The following is a 22356-nucleotide window of genomic DNA, read 5'->3' as shown; positions in this document are numbered from 1 at the left end:
ACAGCCAAAAGAAGATGCTTATGTTACTCTGGGCAGAAGATTACATCATAAAAGCAGGTGTGCATGTATTCATGTAAATAGATTTCTATCTGTAAAATCACAGGCTCTCAGAACCAAACAGCCAAACCATTGTGGGTATAAGGAAAATGATGCATAATGCATACAAATGATTGCACAAGCATATGTTTCACTACATATGTACATGTTCTGAGAAGTCATAGAAAGTTGTGACTTTTCAATGCATGTATCCCATAGAAATTACATGATGTATTCATTTCTCAGTTTCACCTCCCTCAGTAATCTCAGGAAGACAGGAGTCTTTCTTAAACCAAGTCAGACCAATGGTCCATCTAGCTCAGCATCAGATGCTCTTGAGGTTTTCAGACAAGGGACACTCCCACCCCCACCTGGAGATGCTGGGGAATAAACTTGAAAACTTCAGCATACGAAACATAGGCTCTACTATTCATAGCACCCAAACACATCTGTTCCATAAGACTGTTATAGTCGGCCACCTCTCACAAGCTCAATTCTTGCAATGATTTTGACATACTTTGGTTCCTTATTCCTTATGTCAGTGAAGTCTTCATCAGCACATGGTAAGAACTGCAACCAAGAGTGATCTTAAACAGAAATCACAAGCTTTCTGCCTTAGCCTTCTCCCTAATATGCTAATTTTCTATATGCAAGGTGTTAATTTTCTATATGCAATGAGAGGTGGTTGCTTTTTAACAAGAAAATGGGGTGCGTATGAGCATGAGATCCCCCACTTGCACCATGCAGAAGTGGTACAATCCCAAGAGAGCTCTACCATGTGCTCTTCCCAAGCAAGTTGACTCGCTCTGAGACTTCAGTGATGCACAAGAGCGGAACCAGCATCTAGGGTCGAAAATGACCATGAGAAGCAAGCCCAGCTATAAATATACTGTGTAAAGCAAGTCTGGCTATAAACATACCTTGTTAAGCTCATCTTCCAGTAGACAAGGATCCAGGCCCAGCTTATCAAAATGATCCTTCTTTACTGTCTTTATCACACCATACATCTCGGTGTAGTCTTTGGCCGTGAGATGGGAGAAGTTCACTTGGGGTGGGATGAGTGCATGGCTGAGGACATTGGTATTCAGATAACCCAGAATCTTCTCAGCGTTCCTATGGAGGAGAAGCTAAAGGTCATTACAGAGCCATTGCCTGGCCTTGTTCACCCTGTCCCAGGTGAAGGGCATCTTCTTCCAGCAAAACAGGCAAAATGAACCCCAGCAGTTGATGGAAGCCAGTGTGGTGCAGTGATTAATTAAGAATGTCAGACTAGGACAAAGGGGACCAGGGTTCTGGTTCCCACTCAGCCATGAAGTTCACTGGGTGAGTCAGTCACAGTCTCTGAGCCTAACCTACCTAACAGGGTTGTCGTGAGGATAAAATGGAGGGGAAGAAATTGTGAAGGAATGAGCTGAATGAATAATACTGAATAATACTGAATGAATGAATGAATGAATGAATGAAGTGGCAGGATTTAGTCCAATTACTTCACAGCACATTCTGCAAAAATAATAAGGTGAAAAGCTGCTTTCCTAGTTCCAGCGAGCACTCTAGGTTGCCACCTGGCCAGAAGGAAACTGCAGTTTCTGGCTATCAAAGCTTCAGGCCAGAACAGAATTGCACCCACTGCACTGGATGCTTTTTTAAAGTAACTATAAGGTACCCTGAAAAATAGATAGCTGCTGTGGTTGTGCCCTCTAGAGAAGCCTTTTGGGAAGAGAGAGGGAGAGAGGGAGGGAGGGAGAGACTGGAACAAGTACTTACTCAACCACACATTTTTCATTCATGACATTGGCTTTGAAGCCCAGCACAGCAAAGACTACCAGTGTGGCCAAAATGGAGGTGAAGAAGTTGATGAAGGAGACCAAGGCTGCATCGAAGTGGCAGTTATTGTCCTGCTTGTTGTAACTGGAAAAAGCAATAACTCCGCCAAAGCCCAGTCCGAGGGCAAAGAAGACCTGAGTGGCTGCTTCCCGCCACACCTGGATATCCAACATTTTATCTAGCTGTAAGGAGAGATGAGAGGGAAGCCAAGTCATCCATCCTGCATCAGAGATGCCCGGCTTGGTACACATATGGCACATTTAGATTTAAATGTATAACACTAGCAGCTGAGAACAGCACACCATTGCCTGGGTATCTGTTCTTTGTGCATATGCTAGAGACAGCTCTCTATCTTTCTCCTCTGTTGACTCAATTATTGATTCCTAAGGGCACAATAGAAAGGGAATCAGGTCCCATAGAAATAAATGGATCTCAGATGCAGAACTGTGAATGCCCTATTCTTCATTGCATTTTAGATTTTTTACTGCCTGTGCACTTTGTGGGTTTACCCAGCTAGGTATGGAATATCATTCCCTGAAAAAAATGTCATGATCTTTTAAAAGAGAAAAGCAAAACAAAAACAAAAAAACACTATCCGTTATGATTCCTATGGAAGAAAGCTTGAAAACACAGGTAGTGTCCAAATGAAAGTTGAGAAAAAACAAACTCAGTGTTTCAAAATGACCCCTGCCAGTTAGAATTAGCCCCCACCCCTTTATCAAGAAAAGCTTGATTAACCTTATTGATTATGGATTGCTGCTTAAAGAATGCACTTAATAGACTGCACAGGACAGTCACATTTATGCTAGCAAGCTATGCAAGTGCTCTCTGCAAACTAATGTACTAGCAAACTATTAAGCACTTTACTCCTTTTCAGTCCACCATGGTTTGTGGCATGGAAAGTGAGCCCTACCAAATTAGAATCATAGGGTCATCTAGTCGAACCCCTGCAATGCAGGAATCTCAGCTAAAGCATCCATTGCATGCTGATTGTGTGTAGTGTGATACCGGTGGGACCTTCTGCTGCCAAGAATCTGGACTAACCTGATGGAGATGCCTGCACAGTATTGCAAATGGAAGGTGTGTGGCTGCTAATCATTCTACCTACAATGAGAACTTGGACACTGGGGCTTGTATTTTAGAATATCTTATTCAAAATTAATCAGGATTAATGCCAGCTTCATAATTTCAATCACCTACTTCTTTGTTTAATGAATTAATTAAGCAGCTAACGAGTTGATCCATTTTGCAGCTGTCCTTTGACAAACCTGGTTAATTTGGTACAATTCTGACCCAAGCAGGAAGAATAATGAAACAGACCTGGACTGGCATGCCCAAAGCAATTAATCTTCAGCATTTCAGTTTCAGAGAGAGTAGCACCATTGTCTAAAAAAGCAACACCTACACCTACGTAAAATTTGCTCTGCTCTGGTGCCATCCAGGCAGGGCCACAGAGGCATCAGTTTAACATAGGACATGGATTGTGATGATCACCAGAGACATAGGATTCTTGCTAGCTATAGTTCCCAGTAAGAGACATTTCTCTGACTGGTCTAAAGGCACATGGTGAGTGTGGTGGGCTTACCTTGGGAGTGAACATGTGCAGAATCCCATCTATCGCCCCCCTCAAGAGCAATCCCCGGACCAGGAAACAGATCAGTACCACGTAAGGGAAAAGGGAGCTGAAATACATCACCTGAGTGGGAGAGGGAGAGAAAGCGGGAGATCCTCCTTTATATAATCCAGCAGTAGACTGTATATAAAGGAAGTCTTAAGGATGAACAATAAGCCCAAATCTACCCTACTGGAAACTTCTGTCAGTATTTTTCTTTCTACAAAGCATTTTGGGAACTGTAGTTTGGTGAGATACCGTATTGGCCTAAATATAAGCTGCACTTTTTGCCCAAATTCTAACCATGAAAAGTTAAAGTGTGGATTATATTCGCGACCATATGGTATGGAGCTAGGAGCATGGTGAAGTGGCGCCTGCCCCATGCGTAGTTCCCCATCCTCTCCCCCAAGACTGGGAAGGGAGAGAGCAAGGAAGGGGAAAGGCCGCTGGCAACGCAACACAGCCCCCTCCCCTAGTATGCAGCCAGGAGCAGTGAGGAAGGGAGCTGCTTATATTTGGGTATTTTTAATTTTTATTACCTCCCCTCCAATTTTAAAAGAGTGGCTTATATTCAGGTGTGGCTTATATTCAGGCCAATGTGGTACTTTGATGAATTCACTGTTAGAGATCCTGAGCCCTCTCCCCAAACAGAACTACAATTCCTGTGGTTCTCCATGGGGAAATAAGTGACTGCTAATTGGTTTGATGTGGATCTACCCTAAGATAGGTAAACTGAGCAGCTGTATCCCAAAAGAGAGGAAGCTGTGCCTCTGATTGCTATCGGGTACCACTGACTTCATTCATTCAACTATGGGCTCTCTCACGTGTTATTCTTACTTTCAGGTGGCTGCTCTGAGGCACAGGCCAAGCAAAATGGAGCAAGCCCTCCTGGACAAGATGGTTGGGAAGAAAAAGTGTTCACCCTTTCCTTTTTCTTAGCTTCTTATTTCATTGTGGTTACCTGGGCCCCATGAACCATTCAGGATGTGTGGAAGCTGCTGAAAACTTTGTTCCTGGCTACAAGATTGTGTCCCATACAGCAGTTATTGTCTTCTGTAACCTGTACGTCTGGGATGGGGAAGCTGTGGCCCTCCAGACGTTGTCAGCCCCAGCCAACATGGCCAATGGGCAGGGATGATGGGAGTTGTAGTCCAGCACCATCTGGAGAGCCACAGGTTTCCCATCCCTGGATCCACCACTTTATAAGTGGGTCCACCTGTTGTAGGTTCTGGCAATCTCTGTTCTGCTTTGGGCTGCCACCATCAACACTTACCTTTCCTGAAGACTGAATTCCTTTGATCATGGCCAAGCCTACAATGCTCCAAGCGGCCAGGAGGCATAAAGTCATTCTCCAGTTAAGTCCACCACTCTCATTAATGGAGTTGGAGATGTCCAGGGCATCCCGGTACCAGAAGTAAGTAGTAGCAGAGCTTTTGTCGCATTCTGGTTCCACGGCTGAAAAGGGACAAAAGCTATGGAGTTGTTTTTTTTACATGCTTTGACTTCTCATTTAGACACACCTGTGCCACAGCAAAGCAAGGCAGCATTTAAAGGCTAAGTAGGAGAGACAAGCATTCATAGGGCACTTCAGGAAGGATGCCGAAGTTCACATTAGGAGAAAGGAAAAAGAATCCAAGATCTTGCCACTGAAACTAAAAGTTAAATAAATGGGGCAATTTACACCCACTATAAAAGATTTATATATATTCTGGGAGATGTTCACATTCTATTAAATGCTCCATTAACCTCCAGAGTGTCTCTATAGCATTCTTTGGAAAGTATCCATTTCCTGCCAACCAATGCCCAAACACAATTCCCACACCCTATCAGCTGGAAACAAACCTGAACTATTGTTAAGTTGTTGACTGGAAGGTCTTTCTCTGCCACTACTCTCAACACCCCTAGAGAAAGTAATGTTGAATTACCTAACTATAGTAACTACAGAGTACAGGCAAGTGAAGACTTATTTCTCCTTGGGACCCACAATGATGGAAAAGGATAAATGAATGCATCCACTCATCTGTGCTGTGTGGCATCAGCCAACATTGATTACTACTGCAACAACTATCACATTTGAATTATAAGATTCTGGAAGATTAGAAGTCACAGAGCTGAACACCGTTCATCACCCAAAGAAGTGTGGCTCATTTCCCTTCTACCACATGCAAAGCAGTAAAGAGAAAGGACTCACTTGCCACCGTGCCATTCCTTATGACGGGGCACTCGCTCCAAGGCAGCGGGTACTGGAAGGATTTAAAAAAGTAAAAGATGCTCCATCCTATGATCACATTGTAGTAGAGCCCAACAAACAAGCAGACCTGGCAACAGGAGAATGAAAATGTTTGGATCCTGGAAAGCAAAACGTATTTCCAAACAAAGTGATACTAAAATGAATGGTGGAGAATGGAACATTGAAATGCACTGGGTTATATCCAATGCTATGCAATGGGACTTCTCTTTCCTCTTGTCTCCCCATGCATTCTCAAACTCTGCTCTGTCCTGTGATGTGGGCATGTCCAGTGATTGTTTCCCTTAAAATTGCCAGATATCAAGGAAGCAGTGTTGCTCTTGCACAGGTGATCCAGGGCCACATCAATCAAGGGGCTTTGGTTGCCATCCCAGCAGTTTATATATAAGATGATGAATGGCACAATGGTGCTTAGGGGGCATGAGTGAGTTGTGGCGCTAAGCTTGAGTTCCAGTATCAATGCCAGAGGGGAAATGGTCTTTTTGCTAGCACCACCTGCCCATCACTTGACCCTCTGCAGAGTGAATCATCGGGACTAAACTACAAAGAGGTTTATTTTGACAGGTGTGAACAGTGGATCAGTTAGGGCACATTCTTGAAGGGCACATCCTAGTTCAGATATATATAGGATCATGTGGAGAAATCAAAAGAAATCAGAACTTGATGGTAAATGTCTGATCCTGTTCCATAGTTGGGGGAAAGAACTCTTCAAGGCATCAGTCTTGAGCTTCTAACCAACCACCTTCACAGGCTGGTATCTTCTAATTATATTCTGCAATAACTAAGCTCTCTTTACAGTGGGAAATGGGTCTATTATGCACATGTCTGCTAGACAGTACATATGGAAGACCACCTGTCTATCATCCCAAAGCCACCACAAGCCTTCTACAAGCACTTACAAGGCAGCTGGCAAATCCAATGCCCCCCAACCGAGGGCAGACGTAATTCCACACTCCTATACTGCCCCGGCGGATCCTCTGGCCAACAGCCAACTCCAGAAAGAAGAGAGGGATGCCGATGAGGATGAGCAATACAAGATATGGAACCAGATAGGCACCTGACAAGAAAGAAAAAGGTCATTAGAGATGCCCGTCTTTGATCACACAGGTCCCAGCATGAGAAGGTGACCATGACTGCTCCTAGGAGACAATCACTTCTTACTTGTATGGTCCATCCAACTCTCATCAGCTCCAGTTAGCATTTGTCTCTAAACATTATTTTAAGCAAGTCTCCTAATTTAAAATGGTGCTGTGACAATAGAGGGAGAGGTTAATACAACTTCAACGCACAGGATCACTTTAACACTCCATATATAAATGTATATACAGTGTGGTTATTTTCTGCCTTCACAATGGCTGTTCCAGTGCCAGCTATGCAATTAAAGAGAACAATTCCTGGAAGGGCTAGATAAAAATGCTTCATAAAGGACTCTACTTAAATAGCAGGGCCATATATCTCTGGCTAGTTGAAGAGAGTACGAAACAAATGGGCAGTCTAAGAAATATAAACAGTTGGCCAGAGAGGCAAAAAACTCTCATGCTGGAAATCTGAGCTGTTGACCAAAAACTCAAAGCAAAAAAAAAAAATCAATATTCCTGGCACGTTCATAATTCTAATAAGACAGGAAAGCTGTGTAGGCAGGATTTTGATCCTGCTTCATATTCAGGGTAGTCAGATAAGCAGGCTGGAAATGATTAAGTGCACCCAGCACAACATCACCGAGTTAATTCTTGACACAACTCACAGCTTCTCAAAAAGATATAAAAATCCTTCACACAACTGGGTCAGCTCCTGACAAGAATCCACTGGAAGACTCTGATCAAAGCAAATGACAACCAGGTTTCTTTTTTCCCCTTTAGAAAAAGGTCTTAGGTACAATTAATTTATTTTTATTTTTATTTCTATTTCTATTATTATTATTATTATTATTATATCTCACCTTTCCTCCCGAAGCATTTCAGGACTCTGAAAGCAACCACTGTTAGCACAAGCTACCGTAAACTCAAACTCAGTACTCTGCATAAAACTCCTCCAAGGCACTATTTAAAATAATTTCCAGCAGGGCTCATAATAATATTAATAAATATGAAAAAGACCTCAAAAAATAATAAAGAAAACCAACCATTTCACAGCATACCAAGAAACAGAAACTGTGGAGACCAAGAGCAAACAGGTAAGGGTGTTTTTTAAGCAGAAAACCACTGCAGGGCCTTGATCTGGATGACATTCTGGATCAGGGCCCCTTCTATTTTAAAGAAAAAGCAGCCAGACTGAAGACTCTTATTTAAACATGCAACTTCACATCTCATGTAATTTAGACAGCAGAAGAAGTGAGTGATTGGCTTCGTCTCCGTGGTGCTTTCTGTCAGAGGGCAGAGCCGTTTCTCTACCCTGCTGCCTTCAGGCATTATGACGAACACTGCTCCATTGCTAGTACCGCCAGTCCAGTCAGCTTCTCTCTGGGAAATGGTGTGGTGCCATCTTGTCCTTTGCCTAAGGCAGCAAAATATATTGGGCCAGTCCTGGTCAGAGACAGCATGGCTGCTCTCCAACCAAGTTAGGTCAGAGGAACCAGTAAGGGCCTGGCTGGTTCTATGTAACTGTTGACTGGTTTGGTTCGTTACCCTAAGCAGCCACCCCAGCTCCCTTGCCTCAAACTTCTTTTCTGCCTAGTCTGGGGCCTCTTGACCCAGTCATCTGCTTCTAGTCCTTGTCTACCTCCTTCCCTGGAGCCTGGAACTGCCTTGTCTTTTATTACATCATTGCCTCTGACTCTGGTGACCCCAATAGGCAATGGCTTTCAAAATTCCATCTACACTAGCAAAGCAATGCACTCCAGTTCCAAAGACAGACAAGTCAGCTGACAGAGAAACTCAGGTGCTTCCTACACATTTAGGGCACACAGTAGCCATCAGTACACATAATGGGAAAACCAGGTTTTGTAACAAGATTACAGGTACAATTAGAAGGTTCCCGATTGCAACCCTAACCTGGGTGTTCAGCTTTCAAAAAAGCTTTCAACCCATGCAGCAGCATTCTGTAAGTTCTTGAGCACACAATGTTCCAAAGAATTGGCCCAATACCACCCTTTTCCTAATGAAAATCTGTTCTCTCTGCCAGACATATGCACACTTTATTACTGGGAAGAAAACAACACACAAATTACTACTTTCACATACAGCAGTATTTTTTAGCAGAAAAGGCTTGCTGGACCAAGAAGCGATATGGACATTATCAACCAAGGAATTGCATTTATCACAAAAGCATCTATCTATCAATAATCCATTCCTGTTGCATTACACCCAACTGATACTCAGCCAGCACTTTGCTTCATCCATGGATAATCCAGGAAGCATAAGCTTAATAGCAAGCAGGTAAGCCTTCAAGGTGCAACAACCATTCATTTAATGTTCTATTGACCACATTGAAGACTCAGCACTTGATAGGAGGGAAAACACCAGTGGTCACCTCTATCTGTGCAGCCAACCAAAGGGCAACATGCCTTACACAGTCATCCTTTGCAATTATGCCTTTAATCTGCTTTTCCTGCAACTTGGTGGCTAAAAAAAGGAAAAAGATTAATGGAATATTATCATCCTATGTCACAGAGAGCAAGAATCACACCATGGAAAGCAAATTTGTTAGGAAATAGAGCACAACCTGTAAATCTGAAATAAATTAACAGTGCATAATCAGCTCAACTAGGGCAAATTCAAACAGATAGAAGAGTTGACTGAGTTCAACTTTGTATAAATCATTACCAAGCTATAGAGGAATGCCTTTTGTAGCAAGGGCTTGTTTATATATTCACATATTTTGAGATAATAATGGTTCAGTGTGGTTCAGGCATGGATTTGCAGTGCACAATCAAGGAAAATACATAGCTGTTTTAAAAAAAAGACACAGTCCAAGAATAATGGCAGCCTTTCACCATCACAAATTGTTACCTGAACTCAAGATGACCAGGTAAATAAAACTTGCACACTATCAAGCAGGAAAGGAGTGCTTCCTTGCTGAGTGTGGTGGCGGAGTAGTCTTGGTTTGTATAGAATAGATAAACTTAGGACAAGTCATAAGATTCAGGATAACAGTTCTTCATTTAACTCTATAATGAGCTGCCTGATCATGCAGACTAGTGACTACAACAATCCATTGAAGGGAAAGCCATAGCTTAATGGTTGAGCACATGATTTACCCAGAATTTCCAGGAAGAGCCAGGAAAGGATCCTGTCTGAAACCTAGAGGGTTACTACCAGTCAGCATGGTCAGTACTGTGTATTGTCTGCCTCACTTTGAGATAGCATCCTATGGCCTTCAAGCCTATGCTCCCTTCCTCTTGTATTATTATATTAGGAAAGCAGAACATGCGTCCATAACAGATGACTTTTATACTACCTTGCTCACTTACCTCCACCATTCTTTTGACACAAATATGGAAAGCGCCAGACATTCCCCAGCCCCACGGAGTAGCCAATCTGAGCCAAAATGTACTGCAGTTTATTGTTCCACGCTGGCCGATCCTCACCAGTGTCATCCACATCCTGCTGCTTGTTCCAATTTTCTCCAGCCACATTTAAGGCACTCTGTCTATAGTCCACAGGCTCCTCAAGGGCCAGGAGATCAGCCACTGATTCAGTGACATGCTCAGTACTTTGTTCCTTCTGGGTCACTTTGCTGTGCTTAGGCATTGAGACTGTCTGGCTCAGCCACTCCTATGTAGGAAGGGATTTTGGGGGCAGAGGGAAGCCCAAGATGGAGGGGGAATCTGCAGGTTTTGAAGGTCAGCTCTCAGATCCTGGTCATCTACGAGATCTGAAAAACAAAAAACAAATGAATTAAAACATTACACTTCTCTACTTTCTTTGGCGTTGTTGAATATCCAGAGCCATGTGATTCAGCAATATGCAAATTGCATCTGCCTGAGAATTCAGTTTTCCTTTTAAAAGAGCAAACTTCTAGTCCACAAGCCTTGAAAGTGTGCAAGCAATGCCTGGTGAAATCTTGGATTCCAGGGGGGAGGTAGGACTGAATAGGAGATACAGGAGGTAGAATTGCAGTGCTCTGAATAGGTCATGCAGAAGAAAATAAATTCAATAAATATGCAAATTTGCTCTATTTGCATAGTCAATAGAGACTGAAGTTTTACTTGCTGCAGAAATTGGGACTTAAGTAGAATTTTTCTGAAGGGGTAAGTATATCTGGGGGGGGGCTGTGAAATGGTTACATTCTCACAATGCTGTACCCTATAAGGTACTGTAACTCACCAACCGGTTGTCTTTCTTAGTCTCTCCTCCTTGTTGTCTGGAATCTGTGAAAGTTTGGCAATAGCTAAGTGCTATAACTTCTGTTTTACCTGTGCTTAGTGCCAACAATGTGTCAGGTGCTATTTAGCTTAAAATATTGTTTCACTAAAGAACTGGGCAGGCTTCGGCAGTTCTTCCATGACAACAGCAAGCACCAAGGTTATCTCTCGGCTGATGACATTATCAGAGCAACTGGGATGGCCAGGAATTGTAGGTTAAATTGCCCATGACAGTTTTACAACAGATAGTATCTGCAAAATGTTTGGCACTGCATGCAAAGCCATTGATTACTCCTGCCTCTCCATTCAAGGGCTGCTGTCTTTCAACAGAGCTAAACCAGCCCAGTCCCCTGGACTCCAGTGAAACCCTGCCAGTTTTACACTCTGCAAAATTCTTATACTGAACTATTTCAGGATTTATGGGATTTGGTTTCCTTGAAAGCATGTGTAACTAAGGCAATGAAAAGGTTGTTTAAAAACAGTTTTTATTAGCATATTCCTGACAATATTAGGAGCAACTAAGGCCCTTGAAGGCAATACCTGTTTCATAAAGGTGACTGATGACTTATACAAAGATTGCACTTATTCTTATGGTCATGATATATTTGGGTAAATTCTTAGGATCGTGTTACACTCTTGATTTACCCCTGTTGTACTTATAAAACAGGGCAGAAAAGGGGGTGCCTTTCCTCCTCATTTTTTGAATAAGTAAAATGGTGGCTCTAATCTGCTTTAATGGTGTGACATTGTGTCCACATCAAAAGATGATTTAACCCCAAAGGAGATGAGATCAGGTTTAGTTATTAAAACCACACTTTACGATTCCCCCTTCACTTGCTCAGAAATTTGTTTTCTGAGAAATTGCACCTCAGGTCCCATAGAATGGGAGTTACCTTAACCACATCCGACTATACATTATTGCCTTTCTCATGTAGAATGAGCTATCAGTTGTAGATATAGCTCACTCTGCTTATATGGGATGTACTTGCCAAAGAATACTTTTTAAACCAGACAACAAAGTCTCACTATGATAATTGTCCCCACACTGGCCATATTTATTTATTTATTGCACCACTCAGAATGCAGTGGTTGCTCCTCATGAAAGGCAGTAACAACAACAACAACAACAAAGCAGCTCATGATCCCAGCTTGGAAAAGATTTTTCTTTCAGAATCCTGGCAGACAGCCTATGCAAATACCACTATGCTGTCAGAAATGCAGAAGAGACAGAATGTCAATGGGAGGTTGATTTTGAGAAAGGTTCATGGGCAAGCACACACATATGCCCTTATAATAAAGTCTCATGTCTCAGGGCATTCTTAAGAAGAAAATAACCATCAAAGTATCATGAAAATACATACAGAGTGAAAAGCTGATATAAGTAAGAATAATTTCTCCCCAGAACACACAGTATCAAACTACTAGAGTTCTGAGTCTCAAATTAATGCAGTATGAATCAGTGAAAGGCCTTAGTAACTCTTAACTATTGCAGCTGTAACTGAATGTCTCATCAACCATGACGACAGAAATCCCATCAACCATTATCATTATTGTCAATTGATCCAAAAAATGCACTTGATAAAATAGAATGGGTCTGTATGTGGTAACAATATAAGTTTGATTGCACTTTGGCACACTTGCTGATCTTGATGCAGTGTATGAATGGTAAAACAGGGGTTGAAAATCTTTACTGCTCCAGGGACCAGTTTTGACAGATGGGCAGAACAATCCACCTGTGACATCACTGCAGAAATCCCATGATTGAAAGCTGTGTTGTTTGGCTCATCTGTCAAAATCCCTTGTGCATGATTCCCAAACACCCAATAGCCAGTTGGTTGTTGGTATTTGGGAACCACAGCACAAGAGGTGTAGCCAGTTCTGTGCCTGGAACTTTGGGAAGGACAGAGCATAGGCCAAAGTAAATAAGTTATTTCTGCTGCCCACCAGCTGGGAATGATGCATTTTCAGGCACTGGCCGCATGAGGGAATTATTTTTCATACAGCCAATGCCTCCAAAATGCTCCCAGAACAAGGAGTGCCCTGACTGCCCATCAATAGAAACTCCTTGCCCTCTTAGAGCTGGGCGTGCGCACACACACCACCCATCAGCAGAGTCCAGTTCAAGCTTCTGATTGTTCCTTTGGACCCACATCTGCACTTACTCCACACCAGATGCCACATATAATGTCGTGAATGTCTGGGATCCATGAATGAAAAGGAACCCACTAATTCATTGAATATGTGGCACTATAATTCCCTTACTAACCCTTTGTGTGTGTCTGTGTGGTGTCATCTTCCATAGCTACCTGTAACTGCAATATTTCTGTGCAACAAGTGGAACAGAAGTTTCCTTGGCCATTTGCTAGTTTGATCTAACACCCTGGAGAAAAACTGGAACACACAATATGAGACAGCAGAATGTTGGTAGCTGCATCCCAGCAATCCACTACAGCAGCTTTCCCAACCTTATGCCTTCAACTCTCTCAGCCACAGAGCTAATAGTTAGGGAAGATAGGAGTTGTGATTCAAAACATCTGGAAGCACCAGGTTGAGGGAACCTGCATTATAGAGTCCAGGCTTGGGACAATGTTTGTTTATTTATAGCACTTGTTTCCAGCACTCTGTCCAAGAAGGTCAAGGTGCAGTGCATGAGATTATTCCTGTTCTTCATCACACCACGGTGGAGTATGGAAGACCAAGATTTGTGCAAGGTCATCAGTAAAGCCACTGACTGAGTCGGGATTTGAACCCAGCTCTCCCTGTTCTACACTCAACACTCTTCCTATTATACAACACTGTATCCTTCCTATCCCAATAAGCAAGAGAATCTGAAATTACTCTTCATTTGAGAATGGTACACAACTTCTTATGGATCAAACTGCAGACACCTCACCTAATTGGCTAGCTATTGACCTGTAATCATAGCAAGAACAATGATTCATTTGGCTTGGCCTTCTCCTTTCATGTGCTGCAAAGAAACGAATGTTCCTAACCAGGTCAGTAGTTCTGTGGCTTGGGGAAAGTCACAAGGCTCTGTGGTAGAAAGTCTTCCTTATCACTGAGGTGATGTTGTGGAAGTGTAGTACACCAAGAATAAGTCATATTTAAGCCAATATGGAAAAAAGACAACAGAAAAGGTTGGATCAATGAGAACCTTTCAACACATCCTGTGGGCTCTAGATTGAGGGAGGTTTTAGCTGTTTACTAGGTACCGGGAAAAAGGTTCCTCCTGATGCTGTGGTGATCCTGCCATGAAACATGAGATCTGAGGGCACTGAGAAAAGGACGCACTTTCTGAAGGTGACTTATCCCTGAAGTGACTGTTGTAAGCAGTGAGAGAACACAATGGCATGTTTTTACCAAACTAAATCCTATTGTAAATTATATTTTAATTTGGGGAAACTAATTAAACTGATTGGATATATCATTCTTAGACACAACCGATACAGCAAGTGCATAGAACTGACAGTGTATCTTAGCAACAGGCAGCTTAAAATAGCATTTCTAATAGAAGTAGGAACCGGATGGTTGAACTGCGAGTTCTCAAAAGGAAGGAAATAATGAGGTGAAGAAGCAAACCAGTCTAAAATATCTCACTGTTAAGCATTCCTATCCCCTCATGAGGCTCTCTAAAACCCACAAGCAATTCGCTGGATCTTCTGCAAGTTCACAGTTATTGTCTGAGCTGGTTTCCATAAACATTACTGGGGAGAACTGGGACTCTCCAACAGTACCCACACAAGTAAAGAATAACTTTCTCAGCAATGTATAAACCTACAGAAAGTGTGCTGTACAGAAAGTATAGCTGTGCTATACTGAGGCAAACCACTGATGAATCTAGCCTGGCACTGTCTGAGGGGAAACAGCTTTTCAAGATCTCTGGGAGAGGTTGTTCCTGGGCAGAAGACCTGATTCTTCTTATTCCACACCTCATGCAAGGGCAAAGTAAATATATTTGATTTTGTAAGGTAAGGCTGCCTTGGAGTAAAGGGGGGTGGGGAGGCTGGTAAATAAGGAAGGCCTGTGAGCACATGGAGGAAGCTGCTGTCCTTGGTGTTGATCCTTCCATCCAGTTCAGCATACAGTTATAAATTATAAGACAGAGAGACGGTGTTAAAAAGATGAGACTTGTAACCAGCACAGTGCTACGTAACCATCCCATTAGCGCAAGAATTTCCACTTGTGTAGTGGAAAGCTTATTTATGTACTTTTCTTGGACACAAAGAGAAGACCTGTTTGCACCCCACAGCCTCCCCCAATTTGCTCAGGAGGTTGGAAGAACCCCTAGAACAGACTGTTCAAAGTCCCGTTGTACAAACAGAATCCTTGTGCCGACAGGACAGTTACATAGTGCTGCATATGATACCAGCTTCTCTTTTCAACACTAATGCTGAAATAGATGAGACGTTCAGCACCAAGGACAGAATTCTTTTTCCATGTGTCATAATTTCCTTCTTTTGGGACAATGTAAGCTTCCTGTTTTACTGCAATAGCATGGCCTGCATATCACATGCAGGCCATATCAGCACATGGACTTTATTTTGTTTTCTTTTTGCCATACATCTCCTCATATTTGCCAGTAGCCCATCAGAAAGCTTCACTGATCCCAATTATCAAAATATAAGCATAGTAAGCTTTTTAGAATGACCTACATTCTTACCATCAGCTTGGTTTGGGAAGTCAACCACCAATACACCTTTTACTACCATCAGATCCAAAAGATTGTGCCTGGATAGCTCAGCTGGTTACAGCATGGTGCTGATAACACCAAGGCTGCAGGTTTGATCCCCGTATGGGACACTTGCATATTCCTGCATTGAGGTTCCTCTAGATTATTCACAAGGTCCCTTCCAACTCTACAATTCTCTCATTCTGTGCCAATATCAAATGAACTGTTTTGAAGCAAGTCTTGAATCAAGGTTAGATGTCATGAAAAGATTATTATTACAATATAGCTATATGCCTGTAGCATAATGAGCTACATGGTTATTCTCCCATAAAACATATTCTTTGTCTTCTGATATCATCTGTTCCTGCAAACTCCTCCTCCATCCTGCTGTCCGCCATGCCATCCCTCTTGATGATGCCATTGGCTGATCTGCTCCAAAGTCCACATGGGGCTTTGCAAGTAATGTGCCATCAGTCCTCTGGCTGCCTTCGACTCAGCTGCTCTGATGTTGCAAAGACAGCAGCCTTAAACCATGCAGCTGAGGGCTAAAGAGAATTTAGCAGACACAGTTTGAACCCCAAGGCCCAGAAGCAACTGCTGTTACATTCAGCTATGTACAGTAGGCGTGTGTTATCACCATAAAACATATGACTAAGGCAGATTGAGGGTGGGGGTGCCTAAGGCCACTCAATAAATGCATGTGAGAGCAGAGATTTGAAGAGAGTAGTTTCCCATGGCATGTTATCCTTGCACAGCAACCCTCTGCATACTCAGTAGACACACCTGGGGATACTAGTGTTTGCCATGCTCATGCATGGCATCTGATGATGTTGGCAAAAAAGTGCTGCTCCAAACTGGGTCAGCTTGCAGTGGCACTTCTGTATGTGAGGCATTGTGCTATTGTTGGCATTCCCAGTCTTAAAATGAGTTTTCCTAGTGCAGTTTCTTGTGAGGTCAAGCCATGAGAGCATCTGCTTTGCATGCAGAAGGTGCCAGGTTCGACCCCCTGCATCTCCAGGCAGGACGGGGGGTGTCCCATGCCTGAAACCCTGGAGAGCCACTGTTAGTGTAATACAGAATGGACCAATGGTCTGACTTGGTGTAAGTCAGCTTTCTATAGTCCCACTGATGCTAATTTCTTACATTGATGCTGCACGGATGTGAATAATAGAAATTAACCCAAGGAGTGAGAAGAAATAAATTGAGTTATCCTGTTTCATTTATTTCAGGCACAATTCACAGGGAAAATCTCCTCTGCAAGTAACGCTCACTGAAGTGAGTAAGAATTGCTTTAGAGCAGAGCCCACTGTCCAGCTCGCACTGGTGCCTTACAATGGATAGCAGAGAGGTATCACAAGAGACACACTTTGTATGCTAATATGTGCAATGTTAGCACAGGTTCTCTATTCACACCTTCCAGCTTCTTTGGGGAGGGGGATTGTTCCTTATGCTGGTGACCTTTAGCACACAAACCACCCACAAAACTCACCCCACATGGCCTTGTGTCTGAATGGATATTGCCAGAGCTACGTATATCCTTCAATGGTGTGATTGTATCTCTCAAGTGCAAAAATGACACTGGGCACAAAATTCAGCACCCTAAAAAACCTGCAGCTTTCATATGGGGAAAACAGAGTTTCTAGCTCTCAAGAGGCTATGAAGACAAGCTTGGAAGTAGATGAGTGGCACTTCCCTATCAGATATCAGGAGGAGGGCTGAGCAGGAATTTCAGTGCCTGGATTTGTTCTGTTTCTCCCAGTAATAACCTAAAACAGAAGCAATTCTACAGAACATGCAAAAATAGTCAAATTGGCCTGCTTTAAAAATTTACATCAGTCAGACAATTCAGGGGTGTGATTTTTCAATAAGAATTTGAGCAAAATTGGCAGAGAATTTTGTTGCTGCTGTTGGTTATATTGCCCTAAACATTGTTAACAATATAATGGATCTTCTTTCCAAAGACTTGCTATCGGTTGCTAAAAATGGGCCATTGCCCAGAATCTTGGACCTTAGAGACTTGAGCTCAAATCCCTGCCGAGCCATGAATTCACTGGGTATTGGGCACACCCAATTATTCCTCTGAAAACATGGATAATAACAACATATGGCACAGGTTTGTTGTGAGCTGGAATACAGGGCTGGGGGTGGGGAAATAGTGTATTTGCATGGTGGCAGAACAATCCTATTGGGGAGAGGGAAGGATTCTGCAGTGGAGCTAAAAACACTTCTTAAACCCTGACAGCTTGCTGCCAGGCAAGGGTGGGGGCCAGGAGACTGCTTTTTCTTACCGGTCTCTTTGCCATTTCCCACCACCCTTCCCCATTGCAGTCAGTGGGAGGAAATTAAGCATGGCAGTGTACAGGCTGGCAAAGGGCTCCTCTTAAGGCCATGTTACATGAATGAGGGTGCTTAGGATCCTGTGTATCCTCAACAAAGAGACACCCAAGGATCCTTTCCCCCCTGCTCCCCCCCCCCACTGTGTGGGACATCCCAACAGCAAGCCTCTTTCCACTTGGCAGCAGAGAAGCACTTATGCTGCACCTAAGAGCTGCTCAGCTGGTCTGTGGTCACCTACCTTTAGAATCCTAAAAGTGCTATCGGGCAAGATTCAGCTGTGTGAAGTCCACTCACTGAACAAGAATTAAGCTGCCTCTCCTCCCCTTGTGCTCCCTAAATCTTTGCTCTGGAGGATGGGGGCGGGGTACCCAAAACAGGAGCACGTGGGAGTTCCCTTGGCAAGCAGACCTCGTCCCACTCACAGATACCCCAATTAATGCCATGTTGAATTCCGCTTGTAGGCCTTTATTATTAATAATTTTATTACTAGTAATAAAAGACGTCACAGCTTACTCAACAGCACTCTTATGGGGGGCTCAAGGCAAGACTTATTTCACAGCATTGCATTTGGGAGTCTATCAGAGAGAGCTAGGGAGTTAATTACAAAACACATCTCAACTCTTCGTGTCCCCACATCAATACTTTCATAGATGTCTCCATTTGTTTTCATATCTCAGAGGAGAGAGGGAAAGAATGAGACTTTGCACCATCATTGGCCAGACAATGAGTAAAAAGGGGCTATTCATCAAATACAGGCCATGTTCATTTCTTGTTTGGTATCATAGCAGCATATATAAGCCATAACAATATGACCCTGTATTTGAAGGCAGTGAAAGCCAGTAATCATATGACTCCCTTAATGCTGTGAATACATTCATAAGGTGGAGTTTTTCTATTTAGAGCCAGAGGGCAAATTGGTTCTTTAGTACAAAAACAGAAAGCTGATTTTCCCATGGAAATCAGTAGCAGGGGACTCAGGATTAAAACTGGGGGTTGCACCTTCATGGAAGACAGCATTGCCAACATAAACTATATTCACCATCTTACTCTCTTGCAGCAAAAGCAACAGTCTTGTGGCCCTTTAAATTAGGTCATCAAAACTTACAATGGCACAAGCTTTCGTGGACTATGGTTCACTTCCAATACGTACCCGCAGGAATACGGTTCACTTCCAATACATACCCACTTCCTCCCCTTGCTCTGATATACATTCCCCTCCCCTCTCTCTCTGATCTTGGAGGGTTGCTGTAGTGATAACAAAGAAAGGAGGCAAAAAAAATGGCTTCTCTAACTCCCCTGGGAGACATGAAGACAGAGGAGGAGCAGAGCGATGCAGGTGTGAGGCCCAAAGCTGCTGAAAGAGAAAAGGTCACCCTTGAGGAAGGGCAAGAGGAGAGGGACAGATGGAGAGATGGCACTGCTGAATGATGTCAGGAGGACCCCCCCAGAGGCTACCAGCAATGCATTCTCCATGATTAATAATGGATGTGGCACTTCTAGCTGCGCCAAGTGCCTTGCCATTTTAAAACTCATTTTAAATCTCTCATCCTCCTTCTGCGCACGCACACACATACACACACACACAACCTTGCGAGTTCCATCACTGCTGGGGTAGTTTAGTCAGTAGAGCATGACTCTTAATCTCATGTGGGTTTGAGCCCCATGCTGGGCAAAGATATTCTTGCACCCTTGTGGTCCATCCCAACTCTACAATTCTATGATACTATTATTCTTGTCACATTAGAAATGGGGAGCAGACCCAGGGCCACGCAGAGGCTAAGCTAGGAATGGAACCCTGAACTCCTAGACCCAACATTCTGTCTGAGAGTCCCTATTGACTCTCAGCATCAGAGAATGAGCTTTCTAGAAGACAGGCAAGCAAATGGAAACTTTATTATTCCCTTGAGAACATCAAGATGGATAGAGATGCCCTTCTAAAAGGATGCTTCTCTGCAGCTAAAAATAAGTCACAGGCTGGGAAGATCCATATGGGCTGTGCAACAGAAGAGACCCTGCTGGATTATCTGACAGTTTTATCTAACCTTAGGATCTGTGAAACATATGTCCACAAACAGGAAGGGCCAAAACCAGGGGAAGAGCCATAGCTCAGTGGCGGAGCATCTGCTTTGCATACAGAAAGTCTCAGGTCCAATCCCTTGCATCTCCAGATAGGCCTAGGAAAGACTCTTTTATGAAGCCCATGAGAGCCGCTATTAGTTAGTGTGGACAGTATCAAGCTTGATATATAAGTCAGCTTTCTAAGTTCATTATTACGTTATAGAGGCATGCTGCATAATAATTCAATGTCATTTGTAGAGAGAGTCACATGTCGTGCTGGCCTTACAATTAGGCAGTCATGGTGGAGATCTAGGAACATACTAATATGGAACAGCACTTTTGTTGCTGCAGCAGAAGAGGAAAGGTACATCCTGAATTCTTGGCACATGTGCTTCTGCTGCTTATGCACAACAAGGAACAAACAGAGGTTGGAGGACCTGATGCAATGAGCAGAGGGAAGATGTGGGAAAGTGGGCTGAGGCTGGATATGAACCATAAATGGTTAAGAAGTCATGGCACATCAAGGCATGGAGTGCAGGGCATATTGGAGGAAATGGAAAGCAGATAGTCCAATAAGGGGTCTGTTCATCCAGCTGCAGGACCTGGAATGGTAGTGAAGGAGGCCTTATCAGAGATTGACAAGCAAAAGGACCAGGTGAGGTGGGACAGGGGATGATCCTCCAGCAGCCTGAGGATGGTGCCATTAAATGGTGCAGTAGGCACCATTTAAACATTTCTTCTGGGGCACTAAAATTCCCACATAGCTTGCACATAGCTCCGGAGATAAGAATTTGACTCCAGATTCACTCTGGTTTAAGCAAAAGTGTTAATGGAGCTTTGCACACATGCTTCCAATTGCAAATGCAAATCAGGAGCAAACACCATAAACACAATCTATCTTTTAAGGCAGTTATGTTACAGTCAGAGCTGCATCTTAATAGGAAGGCTATTTGGATCTGTCACTTTCCACTTCCAAACCCCATTCAAGTGCGTACGTCAATAGCTGATGACTTGGATTGTATTTTAAAAGGGTTTATTGATCATTTCAAAAAGAGCATACTAAAAAGGAAGAATCAATGCATAGGATTTATATCAAATACAATGGCAACTTTTTTTCCACCAGGGCTAAAAGCAGATCCAGAACTGGCTTTCCAATGCAGCCAACATTTTCACAAATGCCCAGGCTTTTTTTTTAAAAAACGAAACAAGACAAACCTCTAGCATCCTCTCCCCCACCCTAAACCACAGCTTAGGAGTCAAATGAATGCAGCTTCTTGTGGCCCATCTTCTATACCCCTAACTTCTGTGATGAATTGCCCCAGAGAGAGGTGGGGCCAAACGAGCCAGGATTCAAGCGCCGGCGTTTCATTATTCATGAGGACGGAGTGGTTTCTGCTTCCTTTCCCAATGTTACAATCAAGGTCACACTTCAGGCTGCGTGGATTTCAGGATGGCCACTGACGAGCTATATACCCCGCTCCCCACCCCATACTTACTTAAAATGTCAGCTCTCCAAGCATCTCTTCGGAAGGGATCGTGGCAATCCCTCCGGGCTTCAGCAAAGGGCGATTTGCTCGTCTCTCTCTCTCCCCCCCCCCCCCAATCTATCTCGCCCAAACGTGCCTCCTTCCGTTCCGCATCGCTGGCTATTTTTAGGCTTCAGGTGACGCGCCTCCTCGCCTTGCTCCCTTTTCCCTTTTCTCCACCCTTGGTCCACCTGCCTTCCTCCTCCCCAGTTGCTAGGCGAGATCCTTTTTCCATCCTCGCCTAGCAACCGGGAGTTTCCTCTCCCCCCCCCCCCCGTGTCCTTTTGGTAAAGCGAAACAAGCAGATCCTACCTGCGTACCGGGAAGAAACAGAGGGAAGACGAAGGAGAAGGCGCGAGGAGGCGCTGCACCTGCCCCCAAAGGGCTCACTCTTCCTTGCCTTCCTTACCAGTGGGCTGCCCGCCCCGTCGGCGCGCCGTCGAGGAACTCCTCCGGGACGCAGGGCGGAAGGCGGCTGCGCTGGGCCGGGCGGACCTCTGACAACTCGCCGGGGGAAGTGCTCTGGCGGCTGGGCAACGGGAGGAAGGCAAAGCCGCGCGCCCTGACCTGACGCGCGCCTCGGCTTACCCAGGTGGCCGCTCTTCGCCCAGTTGCTCCGCTGCTGCTGCCGCCGCTTCTCCTCCTCCTCCCCGAAGGCTCGCTCTTTCTGCAGCTCTGTCAGGTCCGTCGGCTCGTCGCCGTCGAGAGCCCACGGAGCAGGCTGCGTCGTCGTCGTCGCCGCGA

At 44.0% G+C, this 22356-nt stretch overlaps 1 protein-coding gene across 1 annotated transcript in view; it reads right to left on the bottom strand.

The window, feature by feature from the left end:
- Positions 1-21764, bottom strand: part of SLC6A17 (solute carrier family 6 member 17) — a 35321-nt gene extending 13557 nt beyond the window's left edge. The window contains exons 1-8 of the mRNA XM_081914730.1: positions 21583-21764; positions 10129-10532; positions 6620-6777; positions 5664-5790; positions 4746-4927; positions 3446-3556; positions 1801-2042; positions 957-1149 (exon numbers count right to left, since the gene is read on the bottom strand). Of these exons, the coding sequence (XP_081770856.1) occupies positions 957-1149; positions 1801-2042; positions 3446-3556; positions 4746-4927; positions 5664-5790; positions 6620-6777; positions 10129-10408 (1293 nt within the window). The 5' untranslated portion in view covers positions 10409-10532; positions 21583-21764. The remainder of the gene's footprint in view (positions 1-956; positions 1150-1800; positions 2043-3445; positions 3557-4745; positions 4928-5663; positions 5791-6619; positions 6778-10128; positions 10533-21582) is intronic.
- Positions 21765-22356: the final 592 nt, after the last annotated feature.

This window comes from Podarcis melisellensis, assembly GCF_964234715.1.
Source record: "Podarcis melisellensis genome assembly, chromosome: 6".
Lineage (NCBI taxonomy): Eukaryota > Metazoa > Chordata > Lepidosauria > Squamata > Lacertidae > Podarcis > Podarcis melisellensis.
Note: the sequence above shows the minus strand (reverse complement) of the source record. Positions and strands in the feature narration are given on the sequence as shown.